We start from the raw sequence: 23607 nt of genomic DNA, 5'->3' as shown, positions 1-23607 counted from the left end.
TGTATAAACTATCCTGCATGAGACTGCGACTTACCCGTGGCTCAAGTGGGTACCAGTTCTTCTGTTTATTTTCCCATTCCCAATTAGCTAAATCCTGGTTGACTTCTCCCAGGAAACTGTTCCGGCCAAGGACATCACGGTGCCACACGGATAAGTTCAATGTTTGAGCTTGAAGGGATTCTTTCGGGATCTTATACTAAACCAAAGAGAAGAGATCTCAGAAAAGACACAGCACTATGGCATTGTCACTTTTTATGCCTAGTGTAGACCCCAATGCATGGCTACCTGGGGCTACGATGGGCGCCAAGTATAGGCCAACAAACTACATTGGCCGGAGTATCTGGATTGAGAGTAAATGCCAGATAATTTAATCTTTACCTCTGGTGAAGGAAAGCCTGGCTACAAATGTCAGTAAACCAGCGATAATAGAAAGTAATGAAACCAAATCATCATCATGGATGTCCACCAGTGTGGAATAGAGTTATAACAAAGGACCTGCCTCCATAATGGTGTCTTACCCTCAGTATTTCATTATACACAGGATTCAATGTTTTCTTCTTTACTGCAGTTTTCCTTTTTCCCATTTTTGCCTTTTCTGGAAGCAAATAAGCCTTCACATACCTGCAATAAGCAGCAAACAATATGTGGTTTTCTATATTACTCCGTATGACGAGAGAAGAGTCTCATGGCCAGTTCTTGCCGACTAATGAAATTGATGGATATTTTTCAGTTACAAAAAAAACCTCAATGATCAAGGATTCTGAAAACATGAATTTCAACTTTTTTTCTCCCATTAACTGATCCACATCCTAATCCTCAAAGCACGCAAACCTGTCAATTATCATGTAGTAGACTCCCTCAAATTCCAGACGTCACTATGTCCACAGGATAGGTGATAACTTAATAATCAGTGGGGATCTGACTGATTGGCAGAGCGGGCCACTGTTATCCCTGAAGTAGCAGTGAACATGTGCGACTCCATTCCTTCCCTGTAGGGCCGCCAAATGAAAGCAGGCCATAGAGAATGAATGGAGTGGCGGGAAAGCATGCGCACTAATGCTTCATTCTCGGAATTAAAGTTCCCCATTCTGCTGAGGAGTGCAGGTCCCTACAGTAAGATCCCCACCAATCAATAAGTAATAACCTATTCAGTGCATAGGTAGTTTATTCTCTCTTGAGAACCCCCTTTTAAGGCTCTCCGAGTGGTTTTCTCCCTTAATCTGTCCATTGAATATAAAAATTCCAGAACATCTTTTTTTCTTCCAACCCTTGGCACATTTTTCTATTCTTTGGCAAATTATATTCTTTGAGACTGCCATTATTGCTTACATACTAAGGGCATGTGCACACTTATTTTCAGGGGGTATGCCCTATAACCCACCTGAAAAAGCACTAACCGCAATTAGCAAAAGAATGAAAATATGTACTGCAGTGTAAAAACGTTATAAAATGCCATACAAAAAAAAAAAAAGTGATGCTTCAGGAAAAACACTGCCAACATATTCATGAATAGTCTTCTGCTTGAAAAACTCGGATTCACCTGAGCATAAATGACGTTGTGTGCCCATGCCCTAACCTTTAAGGATATATTACCTTTCTACCAGGGTGTTTTCAACGTGCTTTTCAGATATTGTGCTTCCATAGCAGCCAGTTTGTCTCAGGTCTTCAGATAGAATTCAGTGGACAACGAAGGGACAATTGCGGATATATTTTGTTGGTCGTAGATATCCCCCCCCATCAGTTCTATTAGTTGCACTCACGGGTCAGAACGCTGCTTCTTGACGTCTGCTGCCGCCAGGTCTTTGCATTGGTAGATATAGATGAGGAACTCCTTCAACTGCTCCGCATATTCAATGGAATATTCGATGTTTCCCTTAATGTCCACATTGCCAAAGTCACCGCTGTAGACACTCATGACACTTCCACTAACCTGGAAACATGAACATCAGTAGCAATTATATACCACAGAAAGGCAGCAATACACCCCCCCCCCCCCCCGACACGTGTCCACCATCACCTTCCCAGAAATTTCAGCAAAAGGGGTTACCCAGAGATTCCCACATCAGAAGTGAACAGCGTCTATGACGTTCCAACCTGCATGATCAGCATGAATTGTGCCAAAAGTGTGTTAGGACAGGACACGTGCACAATACCTGGTGATGGAGAACAAGTCTCGGCAGGTGTGTGGGTTGTAATAAGGTGTTATCCGGACATGCCCGTGTTCTAACAGTGTGTCTTTGGCGTGCTCGACAAATATGTTCAAGTCGCCGCAGCTGCGAGTCTTATGGCCGTTCGACAGTCGCAACACATTGAGGGTTTGCCTAAGAAACAGGTATTCCATGCATGTGTTGTAGCTGTCGAGCAGACATGCAGCCCCAGGGACTCGAACTTACTTTTCAAAGACCCCATTAGCACATGAGGATGCTCGGATAACACCTTATCCGAGCACGCTCACTCATCACTACTTACGAGCTCTTTCCTATGGACCTTGCAAGCGCTGCACTCCTTGCCTAGGAGATCTGCCACCCCAGACTACAGATGGTGGCTGGTAATCTAGGCAATAAGCTGTAAACTATAAAGTTAAAAATCCCTCTATTCTTGAGACTGGAGCGGATTTTTAATAAGTAATAAATTGTAAAGTTAATTTGTTTTTACATGCACTTTATAATTTTAAAGAGTTTTCTCATCATCATGAATAAGAAAAAAAAATGGCAAAGTCTGACATCCTGCAGCCACCAGGGAAGCTTAGGAGTTTAATGGGTTACTCGACTCGTTCAATTACAATATATACATAGGTCATTGCCAATATCCTATCCCAATAAGTAGTAGGTGTAATAATGATAACCTTCACAAATACTTCCAATTAGAAAGGTCTAGTTTTTCTGATTCGCAATGTCTCTCCTCATGTGCAGTCATTGCAGCACCTTAGATATCCATGGTTACGACCACTAGCAACTAGCTATCACTATATCAGTCACCGTAACCATGGATACCCAAGGTCCTGCAATGCCCGCACATGAGGAAAGACATAGCGAATCAGAAAAACTATACTACATTTCTAATTGGAGGTATTTGCTAATGGAAATTTTGCCCACTTATCCACTGACAGCAGCGAGAAATGTGGCCCCATTCCACATTACTTCGTATGCTATCAACTCCCCCTGGTGATGGCTGCAGGTGGACAAAATTTTGTTTATGAAGGGGATTTCAAATTTCACCCACTAAATAGTACCAAAAGAAATGAGCTTTCTCGCCCTTTAATCGCCAAAAATGATCACTGGTTACTTCTGAATAGTTGAATAATAGATTATTAAATATACATCTCCTCATATCACAAAATAATTGATAAAATCAGCAAAATGTTAGGTAATACGATCTCAAAGTCCATCAAATAAACTTTCCTACTGACATGTAAAACAATTTTCCTCCAACCCCCCTCCCCTTGACTGCAATACCATCATTAATGGATTAATATTTATTATTGGTAACAATTCATTCCAGAAGCACAGAGACATAGATTAGTGGAAGCACAGAGTTACGCTTTACATACAGAAGACATTGACGCCATGCCAGACGAGCCACTAAGATTGGTTAGAGAGCTTGGGCTCTTCTTGTGTCTGCCAATCTGAAAACTGCTTTCTGATGCGGAGTCTGTCTCTCTGCCATCAGTCTAGAAGACATCACATTAGAGACAGTCACTGGACATATTCAAAAACAAGAGAACAGGTTATAAAAGGTGACATTGTGGGAGTCATGCGGACACAATTGCCTAAAGGGCTATTCACTAAAGCAGTGTTCCCCAACTCCGGTCCTCAAGAGCCACCAACACGTCATGTTTTCAGGATTCCCTTAGTATTGCACAGGTGATAATTGCATCACCTGGACAAGCAAGAATTCCATCACCTGGGCAATACGAAGGAAACCCTGAAAACATGACCTGTTGGTGGCTCTTGAGGACCGGAGTTGGGGAAAACTGCACTAAAGCATAAACAAAAAAAAGTACCACTATATCCTTAATCTCTAAATAGATTTATTATTTTCCAGTAATAGTCCAGGTTATTCCTCGGCATAGACTTTTCTCAGAATACAGGTGTAATTTATTGCAGTCTGTATTCTGTGTACAAGTCCTATCAGCGTCACCCATTTGCAAACAAAAGTTAAAGTGCCTGAGCTCTGGGGGGGGGGGGGGGGGGGGGTGTCTCTCTACTGGGACCTCCAGAGATCACAAGAATGGAAACCCTGCCTAGAATGGTGATCAAACATGTACAGTGCCACTCCATTAAAAATGTATGGGTCTGATTGAAATGGATAACCAAACAGTGCTTGGCTCGGTCACCTAGATTTTGAATGGAGTGGCCACCGTGCCCATGGCGGACTCCCCTCTTGATTAAAGTAGCAGAAACTGAGCCACCATTCTTGTGATGGCTCGGGATCCCAGTAATCAGACACTAGTAACCTGTAACTTATGCAGAGGATAGGTAATAATTCTGCAATTCTCCCTTTAAGGGGTTGTACTTTGTAAATCTTTTTGTTGGCATGGTCCCCAGTGAATCAGCTGATCACAAGCAGCCAAGTGATCAAACATGGAGGTAACCCAAGAGCAAACGTTCAATTCCTCTGCAGGCAGAAAGAAGCATTACGCCGTTCATCTTATCCACAAGTTTTGGCCTGTACTTTACTTCCATGAATGGAAATACTAAGGGGATCTGAAACTGAAAAGTGACTACATTTCTCATGTATAAATCAAAACTATCTGATGGCCTCAGTTTGCTTGCCGCTGCCTCCTTCGCTCAGATCGGCATTCCTTCCCTCCTGTTTCCAAGTTCGCCACCCCAATGGCATGGGGAGCATAGTGGCAAGTCCAAAATACGCTTCTTCCCATTTTTCTTATCTCACAGCACAGGGAATACCACTGCACTCCCCATAACCAACTGTGGTGGCCATCTTGGAAGCAGGACGAAAAGGATTGCCAACCTGAGCATCGCAGGCAGCGGGAGGAGGACTAGGCATGGAGAAGGGTCACTTCAGATCACAAATCTGAGAAGCCACAGATGCAGGGCTTGTTACAGTGTAACAGAAGACTTTTTTTAGCCTCTGAATGTAAGCCTAACGCTGGGGCTGCAACATCGCAGCATAGTGCAAGTGAAAGGGGTGACCCATAAGCAACCTCAACAGCAAGTCTCAAAAGACGAAACCAGTGGGATTTTCAGCAGCTTACTTGTAGTGGTAGCTTTTGGGTTGCAATGAGACCAACTGAAATGAACTATGCAGCACAGAACGATCTTTGGCCACGCAAAAAAGTTGCCCGATCGCCCCAGCCTAAGGTTTGTTTCATTTGCTGCAATAGGACCACATTTTAGCATTTATTTTATGGCAGCAAGACCAGGTCCTTCGCAGTACCCAGAGTGGGGGAGTTTACCTACATCTAACTGCCGTAATATGGATGTTAAAATACAGGTCTATTACGGACACAGGAGACTACTACCAGACAAAGTGCACTAAACGTAAGCCTAATAGCCCTATAGGAGGCCCTTTTAGGCTGAGGTTTAACAGTTAGTATTATCTTGCCATTACGTTTCGGTAAAATAGGTTTTTGCAAGACAAGCATTACATGCGCAGACAGATGTGGAAACAATTGGAGGATTCCTGGACAGGTGTTAGCCCTTCATTTAGTAATGTGACAACACAGACTGGAGTGCAAAACATAAAAGGGGGAGGATAATACAGATATATAGGCAATCCGACTGTCTACACAGTATCACCATATGATCAGCAAGTCAATCATTAAGCCTGTCATTTAGACTAGAAGCGGCTTTCCTAATATTGAGGGGTGGTTTTCATTTTTTTTTTGCTAGGACAATATGATATTGCTTTCACTCCTCTGTATGCCAGACAAGATATTTCTGCAGGCTTTAAGGCCCCGTCTCACATAGCGAGATCGCTGCCGAGTCACTAGTTTTGTGACGCAACAGCGACCTCAGTAGCGATCTCGCTATGTGTGACACGTACCAGCGATCAGGCCCCTGCTGCGAGATCGCTGGTCGTGTCAGAATGGCCTGGACCTTTTTTTGGTCGTTGAGGTCCCGCTGACATCGCTGAATCGGTGTGTGTGACACCGATCCAGCGATGTCTTCACTGGTAACCAGGGTAAACATCGGGTTACTAAGCGCAGGGCCGTGCTTAGTAACCCGATGTTTACACCCTGGTTACCAGCGTAAATGTAAAAAAAACCAAACACTACATACTCACCATCTGATGTCGGTCAGGTCCCTTGCCGTCTGCTTCCTGCTCTGAGTGCCGCCGTACAGTGAGAGCAGATCACAGCAGTGACGTCACCGCTGCGCTCTGCTCTCACTGTACGGCGGCTCAGTCAGAGCAGGAAGCGGACGCCAAGGGACCTGACGGGCAACAGATGGTGAGTATGTACTGTTTGTTTTTTTTTACATTTACGCTGGTAACCAGGGTAAACATCGGGTTACTAAGCGCGGCCCTGCGCTTAGTAACCCGATGTTTACCCTGGTTACCCGGGTGCTGCAGGGGGACTTCGGCATCGTTGAAGACAGTTTCAACGATGCCGAAGTCGTTCCCTTGATCGTTGGTCGCTGGAGAGAGCTGTCTGTGTGACAGCTCCCCAGCGACCACACAGCGACACAACAGCGACGCTGCAGCGATCAGCATCGTTGTCTGTATCGCTGCAGCGTCGCTGTGTGAGACGGGGCCTTTACTTTAAGGGGGTTAATCCCATGAGTAACATTAGCTAACCACAGGGGATGTGATAAATGAATAATTGGTGAGGTCTGCCTGGTGAGATCTCCATTGATCCAGATTAAGGGTGTGCGGGTGGGGGGAATACAGAGTCCTGCGGGAATGGAAGAGTAGTGCACATGCATGACTACCCCTCCATTTACTTCAAGTGCGGATGTGTGACCTACACTCTTGCACGGTGTGAAAAAATAAAAAAAATAAAAATGGTAGTCATACATGCACACAACTGCTTCATTCACATAGGTCTTTGGGGTCCCTATTCTCAGGAACCCAAGCTTTCTGTGGATATGTGATCAATGTAAGATTGGTGAAGGGTTCGGAACGACGAGACCGCCATTGATCCAGAGAAGAATAGTCCAAAAAGGTGTATGGAAATGTAAGGCTGGTGCGCACACATGACTACGCATGTGTGACCAACGCTACCGTATAGTGTGAATAAAGCGGTAGTCATATACCCTCTACGGGTCTTTTGGGATACCAATTCTTGGGAGTACCAGCTTTCTTTTGATGGGTGATAACTGTTGTTGATGGGATACTCTATTAAATATATGGTAATGTCCAGACTAGCTGCAGAAATTGTATACTAGAATATCACTTACCTCGTCTTGAAGAAAAGTGGGCACAGATTGACTCATCCGCTTGAATTTCTCAGCATTTTCTGGGAAAGAGTTCTCTAAAGGAGCTGAAAGTCACAATATTGTTCCAGATATATAATAAGTAACCATAATATACATGTTAAAGATATTAAGATTTTTTTTTTTTAGTAAACCCTCCAAGTTTCTAGGTAATAAACCACATCAATAGGCAACCCCCAAAACCTCCTAGTCACATGAATATCAAGAACCATTATCCCACCTTGAATTGTACATGTGCTCAACCTCTACTCATAGTCTATGGGACTGCAGGAAACATCCAGTTATGTACTCAAACCTCAAGTTATCAGTAAGTGGGGATAACGTTCCATTCTGGGAATATCCCTTTGGACAATCACTAGTTCGATCAGTCAAATGAAAGGCTGATCACAAAGTGTTTCCCTACTGGAGCTCCCAGAAATTAGCTATGATCTGTGGGAAATCCTGTTAGTAGTTGTTTAATTTTCCTGCTGTGCCTCCATAGGAGAAATTAAGAATTACACTGTGCTCATTCAGGGCAATGAATGTAGGACATGACGGGTCCTCCAGAGTGAGAGAAGTGCTTTCTAAATACTCCCTGCAATGACTAATAATTTAAAATGGGGTTTCTAAAAGAAAATGAAGAGGCAAGGGTGCAGAACAATCATACACCTAGTATTACTTTACCTAGTGTGTCTTCTTTTGGGTTTTCTAGTTTGTCTTCATCTGTCCAGGAAAGAGCAAAAGAATAAGAAATGTACGAGCAACTATAATGAAATCTAATCCGTTACCAAAAGGGACAATGTTAGAATAAGATCCATAACGAACAAACAACAACAACCTCAATGTTAGTATCACTATTAGCAAAATTAAGGATTCATTACACGAGGCTGATGTATCGTGGGCTTCCCAACAGCAAGACTAGAAAGTCTACTGTGGTCTAATCTTACTGAAAGGTTCAATCGTGATATCGGCAAGAACTGATGATTGGTAACTTACTGTACCTGGACCACCTGGAATAAAAAGACTATAAGACATCAAGAATACTCATGGTTCATTACCTTCAGGATGGAGAATGTGATGTGGATAAAGCACAGTGCATTGTGTGACTGAATGCCAAACCAAGCTGTTCTCACTGATCCTTTTTCCCCAGTATACCCAGTCAGTTATGCTACAGTCCTCACTGGTATCGCAAACAAGCCAATCTTAACCTGTATATGCCCATCCAGCCTATTGATTGATTAAACCTATCCCATTCAAGCCATCCGTTGCTTTTGCCCAGTGTACTTAGTCATACTCCCACCACTATATACTCATCAACATGTAGTCTGCCTCTACCAAATTTACCAATACAGCCAGTCTAGACCATTGACCAATTTGCCGAGTCTCGATCAACCTTTTAAGTCATCTCTGATGAGTAAACCATCTCTGCCAAATACCCATATTGGCTCTCTTTGTCCTGCATACCACCTTTACTCTCCATCCAAGATGCACACCAACAAGCCATATGCCTCTGGTCAGTACACACAGCCTGCCCCTGTTACACTTATCCAGCTCGTTGTCGATTATATACCAGGTCAACTTCCAGCTTGCTACCTTCCACCAGACCAGTATATCCACAAACATTGTAGCTGCTTCTGCCTAGTCCGCAGTGCCAGCTGTTCTGCATTGTTGTACCAGTCGATACTCTTCATATCCACTCTACCATATAAGCGATACTGGCAGCCATCTACAACGTACATCCTGTGCCCTCTATACCCTCAGCTGGTCTAGCTTGCTTCTTGCTCTCAAATGCCCCTCTGTTTTTTCAACTTTTCCCATCTCCTATATGTATATAGCAAACTTGGTACCTTGCTCTAACCCTCTAATGGATTTACCAAGATCATCTCCCAACTTCCTCTTCCTCAGTGCTCAGACCATCATTCTTTCTCCAATATTAGCACTAAATGCATGATGAGGTGGAGCAAAAGTGGAAGAAAACCCAAATTGAATAAGTTTTTTTGTAGCACTCCCTCGCCTCAGGGTAACATCTCTGTCAACAACATGAGAGACTATTTAAGGAGTTCAGTGATATTTCCAGTACACTTAATTAGTGGTGTTATAGGCTAGTCTTTGCATTGTTGTTTAGTTGTCCATTATTGACACTGGTTTTGCCCATATCCATCCTACTAGGGGCAGCTGATGAGAGATTATCCCAGAAAGGGCGTGTGCTGACCTTGTATGAGATAAATTTCCTCGATAAGCTATTTCGTTAGGGAAGATAGGAATGCACATAAGCGTTTTCATGAACAATTCGGTATGGATGAACATTCTGTATCCAATCAGATCATGGGAATTGTATAAAGTCAGCATACTACTCTTCTGCTGCAGTCATAAGGCAGTGACCTGACAGACCAAACTCTTGTTAGGGAGGACAGATGTGTACATAAGAGTGATCATCAATTGGGTACAGGAGAATATCCTGTATCCATGAAAATCATAGGAATGATAACAGCAGGAGAGGAGTATGTTGAACTTGTCAAGGTAGTGACCGGACAAGATAATGACAGATTTTCACATAAGGGTGATCATCGATTGGGTATGGAAGAATATCCTTCATCTTATCAGATCATGGGAATGATGACAACAGCAGGAAGAAAGTATGCTGATCTTGTGCCAGACAGTGATCCAACAAGCAAATATATTGTTTGGAGACAGAGGTTGACATAATTGTCAGGATTGTCATCAGTTTAGATAAAAGATGTTCTTCAGTACTCATCAAATCATAGGAAAGGTCTGGCAGCTTATGTGAGTGTTCCCAAGACAAGGCTTGAAGCCGACAAGGATAATAACCATCTTTAAATATATAATGGAATTGATCACTTCAGCAGGAAGAGGGGGTATTGATTATGTGAGAGATTGTGACTTTTGGCCAAAGACTAATATTTTGATGAGAATTGGACTACATCATAGCATGGGCAGGGATAGTATAAAGCAGGCCATACACATTAGATGGCTGCCAGCCGAACGAGGCTTTGGCTGATCGTTCTTCCGGCAGCCATCTCAGCCTACATTCCCATACACAGGAGCGCTCACTCAGCCAAGTGCTCCTGTGTTCTCTATGACAAAGCTAGCAGCTTATATCTGGGAGAACAATGCGATGGGCAGTCCAAAATCGGACCTGCCCAATCAACATTTTTACAGGTCAGTCGGCCGGCACTTCCATACACATTAAACAGTTGGGCGAACCTAGTCTAATGTGTATGGAGAACTTAACGTGTAGCCAATAACATGATGGAAAGATGAAAGCAGCAGAAGAGGAGCATGTTGATCTTATGAGAGGCAGTGACTTGTCAGTTCATGTAATGCGAGTACAGGAAGGAAAAAAAAGCGAAAGATCACAGGAAGAACCAGGGTCATCCCATTAGCACAGTATCTCAGAAGTAGAATGTGCCAATCCTGCGTGTTCATGCTGGGTGAGGTCCATCATGAGGATATAGTTGTATATGACACGTTTTTAGACAATATACAAGGATAGATTATTGAAAGGTCTTCATCTTTCCTCTGAAGTTGCATATAGTATTATAGATTAGACACAGTGACCTTTCCACTCGTGCACATGTTCTCGAGGACTGGACTGTATATGACTGGGACAGTTAGGAGTTGGTGTGCACAAGGTCCTAGAGTCTGGAGGAGCTCAAAAGTTTACTTTAGCTTGTAGAAGAAAACCAATACTATTACAAGTCCCATAGTTGGGAGTCCACAAGCTTCAAGTTACGCCAATGTTTTGGGGGGCAGAACACTTTGAAGTCAGCAAATCAAGGAGTGCTGATACGTTAGCCTAGCGTTCGGGACCACAGATGAATACATTTATGAGAGCGAAAAGCCCCTGAAAGAGCAGCTAAACTTAAGGAAAAGAAAATATATGATCGGCTATAGCAAGTAACTTTCGAAGGATTAGTACGCACGCTACTCATACTCTGTTGATCAGCTGCGCACCTCTGCCCCTTTGTTTCAGCGATCAATTGGAGGAGGTCTCAGTACCCAGGCCCACTCAGATTAATTAATTGATATAACAAATCAAAAGTTTAGGTAGCCTTTAAAAAAAAAACCTTACACTCTTACAGATCTTAGTCTATTATACCAATGCCCTGGTTTGAAGAGGTCTGTTAGAATGGCAAACTAACATTTGGGACAAACAAATTTCATGCTCAAATATACAGCTCATATTGTTATTATACCTTAAGTGTTGCAAAAAATAAAAATACATAAATGAAAGTGGAACAAAAGGTTAGTTTTTCACAAGGTAGTAGTCATGCAGGTCCAAAATAAGTCATTAGACATTTTCTCAACAAATAGCACCCTTGATAAACTTTTTGGACAAGGAATTAGCAAAACTTTCAAAATTTAAATTGTGAAACCCAAACTTTGTATTTTACAATCAAATTTGTGAGAATCACAGTTGTGGCTTAGCAAGTCAGCAAATTAAAAATGTAAATAGGAAAAATATATGAGGGTTATTTGTGAATTTGGCTAACAAACAGTGTAGAAGAAAATAAATAAAAGGTAATCTAACAAATCTGTATTCACTAACAAGGAAGGAAAGGGAGATGGCCTTAGTTCAAAAAGCCCGTCACTCCAAACAAGAGAGTGTAGGAAGGGCGATTTAAGAATTGAATAGGGCAAATAGCAAGGGGCATGAACCATCATAAGTAGAGATCCCCCATTTTTAATGTTACCTAGAGGACTTGCGGTATCTTTGCACCCATATGCACATTAATTAACCTTTTCCTATAGACATCGTTGTCCACGTTGGCAACTCATTGAGAAAATGTCAAAATGTTTTTCCGTAAAGTTTTAACTTCCAGCAAGCAAAATTTAAGCAGTTTTCACAAATGTGATCAGAGGTAATGGCTATAAGGCAATACTAGATAATGTATATTCTTTGTATACTTGTGTGACTAATTTTCATTGCCAAAATCTCTGGTGACATCAAAGTGTAGAGTCAGGAGGCTCAACAAGGATTGACCTTATGAGAATCCTGGACTTCCACAAAGCGGTTAGTGTAACGGATATAGAGCATGTTAGCTGGTTTAATTTGGCCTTAAGAGGCAGCGGACATGCTACATCCTCACTTGTACTTGTGGGGGAAACTTCCTGTACAGCTTTGGAGTTAAGCGTTTTAGCTGCGCTCCTTTTCAATGCGTTCAAAATGGGGTGCGATTCATCCATACCTGTTATAAAACAAAGTACGTGAGCACTGAAAAAAAAGTTCCAATATCCAACAGAAAATATCCAATATACTCCTAACAAGAGAGAATTCTGGAAAAAAAAGGTAGTCACATAGAAAGAAAAAATAATAATTTTTTAGTTTACGCCCTTTAGCAACCTTAAATATTTTTTTTTTTATTTATTTATTTTTTTTTTAAAGGCACAAAAAAATAAGAACAAAATCCTTTACAGTAGATTATCCAATGAGTAGAGTAGATATTTTGCTTCTTGTTATGGCATGGTTTCCCTATGGTTGGTATACCTTGTCGGCAAAAAAGGGAATAAAAACAGAACACATATCATTAATGGTATAACTCAGACGGGGATCACAACACAATGCCCGAACTGGGCAACGGCTCTTCCTACCAGAGTGATGGCTGCATAAAAATACATGCCATCACTCAGGTCGGGAGAGCCACCGGCCAGTCAAAGCATTGCATTGTGATCCCCGTCCGAGTTAGATGGCCATCTGACTCTTCCCCAAAGCACAGTGAATTATCGTAAGGAAATTTATGATTAACAATTGATAAACCAGTGCAACATTTTCTAAATGGTTTGAAATCGATCAAATCAAAATGTCTGAAAATGCACACAACAATGGTCATTGTTACAGTAAACCACATCCTTGATGTAAACAAAAAGTTGATAAAGGGCATGAAAACCGTAAATAAAAAAAAATCAACCCTACAAGAACATCTGAAAAAAAACTGCAAAGTTACAACTAGACAAACAGAACTTTACCAAATCAAATAATTATGCTACATCAAACCTACATTTGTTGACCTCTGAAGGAACATATCCAGAAAAGTCAAAATCTATACTTTTTGATATTTCTCTTCGATACGGAGTCTCAAGATAGAGTTCCAATGTACTTCTCCGTAAGGAGCCATTTTTGTCTTTCACAGGTGTTCTCTGCCTATCAGACATGAAGGTTATGCTAGTTTCTGAAGGTACTTCTTGATGTTCTTCATATCTGGGAGCTTCAGTCCCTTCTTGTGCAGCGTCTTTTTCTCTTGGAAAGCTTTCAGAAACACTATATTTCCCCAATGCTAGATCACTTAGCTTGGAAGGCGACTCATTAACTGCCACGTGATCAGAAGTGACATTTCCTACGAGTCCCCCTTCTTCCTCATTTAGGGCCTCTTTTTTATGTTCTTCAAAGCCTTTAACAGCTGATATTCTTGTTGGTGCTACGGTTTTCTCAATGGTTTCATTCACTGTGGGCACCAAAATATCCAGATCTTGAGACCTAGAAGGAGCACTTTCATCAGTCAGTGTCTCTCGATCAAATAATACAGTCTGAGAAGACTTCAGAATTCTAGATGATTCGAGAAAGGTTTTCTTTGGCTCAGTGGAATACAAATAAACATAGTCTTTATTTGGTTCTCCAACATTCTCATTATTCTTGGCAACATCATCACAATCTGTAGTCTCCTTAAGATTACTCTCAGAATTTTGAGATTCTTCATACAATTGTTTTAGTTTCTCATCAAAATAATTAGAATGTGTTCTAGGTAGAATAACTGGCATCTCAATTATTTCAGTTATCTTTTTTTTACTTATCTTTTCTGGTTGAGAAGCCGTAACCTTGGAATAATTTGGTTCTGATGAGAACTCGTCTACCTCAGGGTCTCTGGCTAAAGAACCCATGAGTTCAGATGTAGGTTCTTCAGAAGTTGTATTTGTGGCTTCACTGGGACTTACATCAACTTTTTGCTCTAAATAACCAAGTACCATGGGGATTTCAGCAGAAGGTGAACTCTTAATCAAACTAGTTTCTGTGGGACTAGCTGGCTCTGACTTGGATAAGGTCTCGTTACCGATCTCTGTCTTTTTTGATGAAACATTGACTATTATAGGCTGGTGGCTTTTTTCTCCTCCAGAACTTTGGATATTTTTGTCTGAAGAAATTGCCAGGACTTTGCTAAAATTTTCATCAGGCTCATATATATCCATATATTTTGGCTCAGTCAGATATCCAGTTTGCGAGTCATCCAAATGCAAAGATTCGTTGTATAGATTTTGTAATTTTTTATCAAAGTCACATAGGTTCCTGTTGAGTGGAATGGCTGTTTTTTCAATATTCTCATTAACCACCTCACTCGAGTCAGATATTTGTTCATTTCCAATAGGCTCTTTTTCTGAAATGTTTTCCTCATTTTGTTGCGGAGAACCAGATACATTAGAAAACGCAGGCGAGCTAGAATCAAATCCATTTTGTTTGACAAGAAGCATTTTTCGGCCCTTTTCGTTTATTTCCCCATTTTCTTCATCTCTGTAAACAGTGTGATCTTCCGGATAATTTTCAAAAATTGTGGCTTGTGGCCCTTTATCTGGCATATTAAAATTTGTAGACTGTTCCTCATGCTGTAAGGTTTTTAACTTTAAGCTAATTTCACTCTTTTTTGGAGCAACTGATTTTTCAATATCTGTTAACGCCTTTTGTTTTTCTTCAACTATCCCACGATCTTGTTTGCTTTCACAATTATCAGGAATTGTATCGGTTTTTGAATGGTTGGAGGGTAATGAACTTTCTTGAGCTATTACATTAACTGAACTTATTGGTTTCCCAAGTTTATAGTTTCCTCCAATAATTCTACTAGAATTTTTTTCAGTTTTAATTCCATTAACTGCATTCTGGGTATATTCATTTTGACCATTTCCTTTGATAAAGTTTCTGGTGAAAAGTTCTGCATTATACACGTGATCTTGAGAAACAGATGAGGGATCTTCTCGGATGTCCTGCAAACTCTTTGCTGCTAGTCTACCTTTAGCTCTCGATACAATGGATTCTTTACTTCTTATGTCAGGATTGGAACCAAACTGGTTCTTTGCATTTTCAGGAAGGGCTTGATTATTTTTTTTATTGTCTAGCTTACTTGATGTAGTCCAGAAATGTTTTAAACTTTGGAAGGATGCAGGTTTTATGTGGTCTTTTAGACTTTCGTTTGCACTGTCACCAAGTGAAATACTTCTTCCAGGAATTTTCTTAATGAGATCAGTAGATTTGTCTTCATTAAAAAAATTATGAATAGTGTGCCACTTTTTGAACTTTGATCTAGGATCCTCCGAAGTTGCCCCTTTGTCATCACTCCGACCTTCATTAATCATAGATTCTCTATCAGGCTTATCCTTTATTGTGTTTTTGTTCTTCTCATTTTCCCAAAAGGATTTCAGTTGATCGACAGGGTACATGGGATCCTCCTCATCCTCTACTATCACTTTTTTAAAAGTCACAAGGCTTGTGATGTTCTGGTCTTTGCCATCTAAAGAACTGCTTTTTGGAGTAACTAATAAGTCAACTGGGCTGAAAGTAGGTTTGGTATTGCTCAAGACTGGCTGTTTGGCTTCATCTGGAGAAGCGCCAACTCCTTCCCACAAGAGTTTAATATCACCAACTCTCCTTTTTTGCATGACTGATTTATCTTCATCTGACTTTTTGGAACTTGGATGTTCACTTTTTTCTAAAGCAGAAATCAAAACCTCATTTCGGTCTTTTCTCTCATCAACCAGCGGTTCTCCTGTATCTTCCACATCCAAAGAAGCAATCTTTTCTTTCAATACTCTATGCTCTTTTTCATTTTCCAAACTTTCTTTGTCCTTTTCGATCTCTCCATCCATTAGAAACTGTGGATATTTTTGAGAGGGATCATCATTGATTGAGCTACTCTGAATTTTTCCACATCCACTTCCACTTGTTCCAAACTCCAAGACTTCTGTTAATGGCAACTGTTGAGTTGGAGAGGCTTCATCTTCTAAAGTTACAAAAGTGGTCATATTTTTGTCAAGATCTTTGTCTTTATCGAATACTTCAACTTTAGGAAGTTCTGGATAATTTTGAGAGACATCATTGATTAGGCTACCCTGAATTTTTCCACATCCACTTGTTCCAAACTCCAAGACTTCTGTTAAAGGCGACTGTTGAGTTGGAGAGGCTTCATCTGGACAGGCTTCATCTTCTAAAGTTACAAAAGTGGTCATATTTTTGTCAAGATCTCTGTCTTTATCTAATACTTCACTTTTAGGAAGTTCTGGATATTTTTGAGAGACATCATCGATTAGGCTACTCTGAATTTTTCCACATCCACTTCCACTTGTTCCAAACTCCAAGAATTCTGTTAATGACAATTTTTTAGGTGTAATGGTTTCACGTTCTATAGGGGAAGAATTTAACATATTCTGAACTCCTGGCTGGTCAGGATCAACAGTATTCAAGTCCTCTTTTGATTCAGAAGTACCAGCCATGAGAGGAATAGATTCAATCTTCTGTGAGGCATCATCTTCCATTTTATCAGTATAAGTGATAATCTTTTGGGGACTAGGTTGGTCATCATTAATGGTCTTCAGGTCCTCTCCATAGTCAGAAATTCCAGTCATTTTGGGAATGGATTTCTTTGAGGCCTCATTTTCATCGACTCCAGGTTCAGAGTTATCTTCTATTTTGTCAGTATATGTGATAATCTTTTGGGGACTAGGCTGGTCAGGATCAATGGACTTCTGGTCTTCTTTTGATTCAGAAATTCCAGTTTGGGGAATTAATTTCATCTTCCGTGAATCATTCTCATTGACTTCAGGTTCAAAGGCATCATCTTCCAGTTTGTCAACATAGGTAATCTGTTGGGGACTAGTTTTTGATCTCTCCAACAAACCTATAGATGGCAATTGGTCAAACGAATCAGAACGTCTACTAAACCAATCTAGAACTTTACTTATGGACTCATCCTGTGCCTTCATACCCTCAAGTGTATATTTATCATGTTTGGATGAAGCGGAGGAGTCACTTGCGCTGCCTGGAAGAGCTGGCTTACCTTTCTTTGTGTTTGATTTTTCAGGAGTGTCTGGCTTCTTATCTGCAATATAGAAAAACAAAAACAAATGCCTTTCTATAATTTGGACATAAATGGATTTCTTTTCTACCCGAATTGTAGTTTCTTTAGTTTCTTAAATGGGAACAATCATCCAAAAATCAGTACTTAGTGAATGCAGTTAAAAATTGTGCACTAGCCTGCTTAACAAGGTTTAAAAATAAAATTATAATATATTAATATAAATATATATTTTTTGCCATCTGAAGTCATTTCAAATTACTGTTTAATTGTAATATGCTACTTTAATAAAAAGGTGTTTAGAACACTGAATACAGTAAGGCACATTTTAATACTATGTTAAAATGATTGATACATTAAAACAGGTTATGTAGACAACCATTTGACATTTTTCTCCAGTGCATCAAATTAAAAATAAAGCAGCTTCCTAAATGGTCTTAATTTAAAATTCTACTCTTTTATGTATTCAGCTCCTTTACAGCTCTTTGTGTCTCCACTGTTATAAGCTGAAAAACCCTGCAGTTTGATCCTGTGGCCTTACTTTTATCAGTCCCATAATTCTTGCAAAAATATAGTCAGATGGGAGCAAATTGAGAAGAGCGAGTATAGAATCAGACTACAGGGTTTGTTTGTAGTCTGTTGCTATGGAGACACACAGGTATGTTTACAAACTGTAGACACAAAATAGTAAGATGTATGGCAGCCAAGCTAAAGCATACAATTGATCAGTTCACTTAGAAAGTTGCAGAACTTTTTATTATATAGACTTTCCAGCCACCCTGCAGTCTCGAGCATGTCCAGTAACACATGGTGCAAGCAAGCTCTGAAGCTGGCCAGATTGCTGGGTCATGCCAGTGTCTGTGCTTCTCCTGTACTGCAGAGGCAAATCTCCCTGTGCTAACAGCTTGGGAGAGAAAATGGTTTGAACCAACGGCACAACTATGAAGCTGGTCCGGTCAATATTCAGGAGCACACGCAGGAAAGTGGTGCGCTCTTGAAGCTTCAATTTGACACAACTTCATAAAAAAAAGGAGTCGTCAACAACTGACAACCCCCTTCTTAATCTGCACATTTCCCACTTTTAAAACACCACTTAAACTTACTTCCAGTTCAGGCATCAATCTGGCAGCATCAGCGCTGTCTCTCCCAGCGATCGCTTAACAGTGTGACGTCACGCAAACTCTGCAGTCAATCAATGACTGCTTCATTCTCCCCTCCTTCAGATGTATCACATACATCTGCAGGAAAAGAGCAGCAGCCCTCACTTCATCCAGATGTAAGATTTGTCCAAAGTCGGGGAGAGTGAAGTGGCCGCTGATTGGTTGCGGGGTTCACGCGACTTCACACAGACAAGATAACCGAGAGAAACAGTACCAACACCGGAGGCCAGTATGTGTGTTATTTTAAAAGGGGGAAAAATACAGATCGAGAGGGGGTTGCCCGAGTAGTGGACAAATCCTTTAAAAGCCGGATAAATTGATATGTTCATAAGAGCTACACAGTCCATTCGAGCATCGGCATATGAAAGTCTAAGTTTTTCCTGTTGTGTTCTTTTAAGTCTCTTTACACAATACTGGACAACTCTTAAAACAGTTAAGGATTAAAGACCACAAACTAAAGGGAACGTGACAGCGGAGACATGCTGCCCGATCCACGGACATCATGTATCAGCCACCAGGGACAGAAACAGAAAGAATAGTTGGACTTGCGGCTTCTTCCTGTCCACAGCCCTCGAATGACAGGCCTCTCTTTATACATGTTCACTGGGAGGGACCCATCACTCCAGGGCAGCGGGTGGGGATAAGCCACCAGAACTCGCATGTACAACTAGGCTCTTGATCGGCTCGGTCCTTGGCATCTTTTAGACTATAGTTTTCTTTGAAATTGCCACAGCGTTTCTGGGTCAACCATACCTGGCTGAAATCTTTCAACCAGTGTCTGATACATGCTGCCTGTGGATCGGGCAGCTCTCAGATTCCCTTTAAAAAGGTTTGTGTTTAGGAAAAACAAATTGTTAGGTCACAAATATCTATGGATTTTGCATCTTAAAAAGAAAAAACAGAAACAAAAACCCCTGATGCAGCCAGACAGCAGATAAAGCAACAATAGCATTGGATATAATCTTATACATTTATCAACTATAATACTGTGTCTCCCATTAGCCTTTCAGTAACTTTAACAAAAGTGCAATTCCAATAAGTATACTTTTGTAGAACTTTTAAAACGTTAGATCTTAAAAATAATAAAACAGCAAAATAAAAAAACCTAAAAAAAGTGTAACATACAAATTTAACCAATCGAGCATAGACCATTTTACACCTACTGTCTTCCATATGCTGAAATCATGTTTCCACTCTTCACTAGCTTTTATATACAACCTTATATTGGAGACCAACACTGTACAACTGCCGGTATCACATACAAAGCATTGTAAATAGGGGAAAACAATTCTCACAATCAAGCAAAAATAGGAGTTCACATTTGTCACATTCATCCAACTCAGCATATCACTTTTCTTGGAGCGTTCCTATAATTTTATTAAAACACGATTTGTGCAAAACAATACATTTCTCCAATTTGTGGCCATGTTCCCACATGACAATCTGCAGACCTGCCGCTTTCAATAGTTCAAGCAAAGGGAATGCGATTTAATAAAAGTTCATGCAAAAAGACACTGTTGAACTGTGCGTTTGCTCCATATAGGGAGCTTACAAAAAACACACTTCTGTAAAAATAAAGCAGTTTTGATTTTAATATGAGTCAGCAGGATCTCTCCCCCAAAACAATTTAGTTAGCTTTCAAAAAACAAGTCCAGTAAGTCTTCATTACTGAAAAATCAGCATAAGAATTGATATGCAAATTGAGCTGAAGAAATATGGTAGATCTGAGGCTTCATTTCAGCCCTATCCCTTGCCCAGTACCTCCGCCTCCTGCTTGACTTAGAAGCCTCTATGTTGTGTGACTTCAGTCAAAAGAAGTCAGTCAAGCAGGAGGCAGTGGCACTGGGTGGGGAATAGAGGGGAGTGACATGCTTTACATCTACCATAGTCTTTCAGCCTCATTTGCTTATCAATTCAAAGGCAGATTTCTCAGTAATGGAGCAATGGACGGCCATGTAAAGGTATTGCTGGGCTTGTCTGAAAGAGATACATGTGCATATAAACAGTTTGGAGGGGAGGGGGTGAAATCTGGCTGACACATTCCCTTTAAGTGTAGAATCCCAGGATTCCTGGAGTAAGACACAAATTCCGCTTCGAATCTGCATCATACACTTTTTTTTTTTTTTTTTTTTTTTTTTTACACATGGAAACATGGCCTGAGGGAAAGTTTAAATTATCTAGTTTTTGTAGGAAAAAGATAAAAATAAAAACTAAACACACTTTAAATATTTTATACATAAAAGGTTCGACACCAAAACCTTTTTTTCTCTATGATAAATGTGTTGACAGACAACTACGTGAGATGTTTGAGAACAACCCCACACCTGTAGGACCTCACAATACCAGCCCTACAATCCATCCACCAAGGACCCCCTCTCTGCACCAATTTATCACACCGCTAGCCAAATCTGATTTTGCGGAATGGTTTGCATTTCACTATACATTTTCCTTCAAACACCATGTTTGACATATGGTATACATGTGGTCATTCAAAATGTAATGCATGATGAGTCCACCCACTTTACTCCCCAATGTCTAATTTCATCATTGACAGTCTTCCTTAATGAGATCCATATGCCCCAATAGGGAATATGGATATACATTGTTTTTGGAAGAGGCACACATCAACACACACAAAAAAAAAAAAGTTTTTGGTGGAGAACCTCTTAAAAGTAATACTAAGAATAATGATAATAGATAAATAGTAAAAATCTCACATAGCACATTTTCTGCGCTTCCTGTGAAGGAGCCAGTTTGATCAGATGGAGACTGAGGAGAGTTTGCCATTTTATCATAGGCATATGGTTGCGGAAGAGGCAGCTCAGCTGGCATGGATTCATTGTTAGAAAACACTTTCTTTGAAATAAATACGTCTTTCATTGGAGCCGGTGAAACATGGAACGTCTCACCCTCTGACAGATCTTCTGGTTCTTCTGGGACAGAAGCTGCCCCTTCCTCCTCTAAACGCATTATTCGGTTCCTGTAGTCAGCGCTGCTCTCCTCTGTTGTAACAATGGTCTTTTGTAAGGGTTCTTCTTCCACTGGAAGCTTTTCTTGGAAAGTATATTTTGTCTTCTCTTTTGCCCTGTCCACATAAGCGTTCACAACATTCTCCGTAGACTTTTTGGTTCTGTTTGCATAGAGATCATCTAAATTAGATTTATCTTCCACAGAGCGAGATGGAGAAGGCATTTTTTGTGCATCAAAACTTGGAATTGTGAAACTATGTACAGTCGTAATGTTCCCTGTGCTTTGTAACGGTTGAGTATTTTCATAAGAGTCTTCTAGCGCCCCACTAGGATCAGTGAGAGCCACTTCTTGCTCTAGTTTCTTCAGTGAAGCACGGAGATCATCTTCATCTTTTCTACTTGGAGCTGTGGTTTTCTCCACCACTTCTTCAAAATAGGGTGGATATGACTGGACTGTGTAAGCTACATTGTTTTTCTGAGGAGTCTCAAGAGTATCATGTTCGGTCGGCATCATATGTTCAAAGCCAATTTTAAATGAAGATTTGACAGGACTCCCTGTGTTCAAAGTCAACACTTTTTCGGGTTGCTCATACTCCTCTTCAATGGCAGTTGGTGTTGAGGCTTCAATTTCCAGTCTACTCAGTGCAGATATAAATTCTTGATGGTCATTCCCTTTGGGAATAGAGGACCTCTCTATAACTTCTTTTGTTTCAACCAATTGTTGATCCTCATTTGGATGATTTGATTCTTCTACTTGAGGTTCATCATCCGATTCGTTGGATTCATATTCATCCCTCAGTTTCTGAAAAACTATTTTTAATTCATTTTCTGTTTTTGTAGGTGCAACACTTCTTTCTACACTTTCTTCAATTTCTTCTTTAGGATATTGCTTCAAGGTTACTGCTGGAATATCTACAGCAATTTTAGTTTCTTTCTCAGGGGATTGTTTGCTGCTAACTTGTACCACTCGATCATAGAACCCTGAAGTTGGATGTGTCTTTTCTGCAGAGTTCACCAAAATTGTAGTCATTTTTTTTCTCTCATCCAGCAAGTAAGGCTTCTTAAAAGGAGAATTCAAAATTTCCTCACTCCTTTGACGTTCAGACTTTGAAACATTAGGAGCTTCTAAAGCGTCTTCTGTTAGTTTCTGAAGTGTAGATGAAAAATCTTTAGTTTGGTAGTTCCTATCTACCAGTGTCTTATTGATGTCTTCCATAACTTCTTCACGAGGATGGACTAGCTCTTCACTAGCATCCACTTGCTCAGCCCCATAAACAGTAGGAGTATGTGCTAGCCAAGAAGCCACTTTATGAGACGTCTGTTCCTCCTCAGATAGGCTGCTATCAAATGAGTTGGGGAGACTGAGGTCATCTGTGGGAATCTCTTTAGAATTTCTTTGTCTAAGGTCGGCTCGGGTGGGCTTGTTTCTCTTCAAGACATCTGTTAGGATTCTGTTTGATGAAGTATCTACATCCCCCTTAGACTGATTTTTGTCTTCTACATTCCAGAAATGCTTTAAGCTCTGAAACTGGGATGGGTTGGACATCTGTTCTCTTGGCGTATCATGAATTCGCTCTTTCATTGACATTACTTTAAAGTTGGCAGATTTTGGCAAGTCTCTTCTTTCTCTATTATCATGTAAAAATATATCATGCGTTTGGAAACCTTCACTCACTGGTCTAGGTGATGAATGCAAATTTTGGGATACTGGAAAATTGGATGATTTTAATTATTTCAATGTCCGGTGTATTTCTAAGAAAAATGGACCTATATTGAGAATCCTTATTGGATTCTACTGGAGAATACTTATAATCTGTCCTATTTTCCGGGTATGGTTTAACAAATGTGTCTGCATCTCCGAAATCTGGAGACTTATGCACTGTTGGCTGTGCTAATGAATCTTCGTCATCTACACTAAGTGGACGTCTCCACTTTGGGACATAGTCACTAGGCTTTGGCTCATCATGATAAGATGACTGCACTTGTCTAGACCTTTCAGGAGCCAAGAAGTCTTCATTGGTGGAAC

The 23607-nt window shown here is 40.6% G+C and overlaps 1 protein-coding gene across 11 annotated transcripts in view; it reads right to left on the bottom strand.

Moving 5' to 3' along the window:
- Window positions 1–23607, bottom strand: part of SYTL2 (synaptotagmin like 2) — a 114199-nt gene that overhangs the window by 8149 nt on the left and 82443 nt on the right. For 4 of the 11 annotated variants that reach the window (XM_077298622.1, XM_077298620.1, XM_077298623.1 and 1 more), the window contains 8 exons: window positions 17435–17476; window positions 12491–12589; window positions 8064–8102; window positions 7365–7447; window positions 3551–3670; window positions 1761–1930; window positions 519–621; window positions 35–196 (listed from right to left, as the gene is read on the bottom strand). In XM_077298622.1, the coding sequence (XP_077154737.1) occupies window positions 35–196; window positions 519–621; window positions 1761–1930; window positions 3551–3670; window positions 7365–7447; window positions 8064–8102; window positions 12491–12589; window positions 17435–17476 (818 nt within the window). Of the gene's footprint in view, window positions 1–34; window positions 197–518; window positions 622–1760; window positions 1931–3550; window positions 3671–7364; window positions 7448–8063; window positions 8103–12490; window positions 12590–13399; window positions 16703–17434; window positions 17477–21329; window positions 23305–23607 lie in introns of those variants that run through there. The other 7 variants (XM_077298624.1, XM_077298625.1, XM_077298621.1 and 4 more) reach the window with 5 other exon arrangements.

The sequence above is a fragment of the Ranitomeya variabilis genome, chromosome 3, assembly GCF_051348905.1.
Source record: "Ranitomeya variabilis isolate aRanVar5 chromosome 3, aRanVar5.hap1, whole genome shotgun sequence".
Taxonomy (NCBI): Eukaryota; Metazoa; Chordata; class Amphibia; order Anura; family Dendrobatidae; genus Ranitomeya; species Ranitomeya variabilis.
Note: the sequence above shows the minus strand (reverse complement) of the source record. Positions and strands in the feature narration are given on the sequence as shown.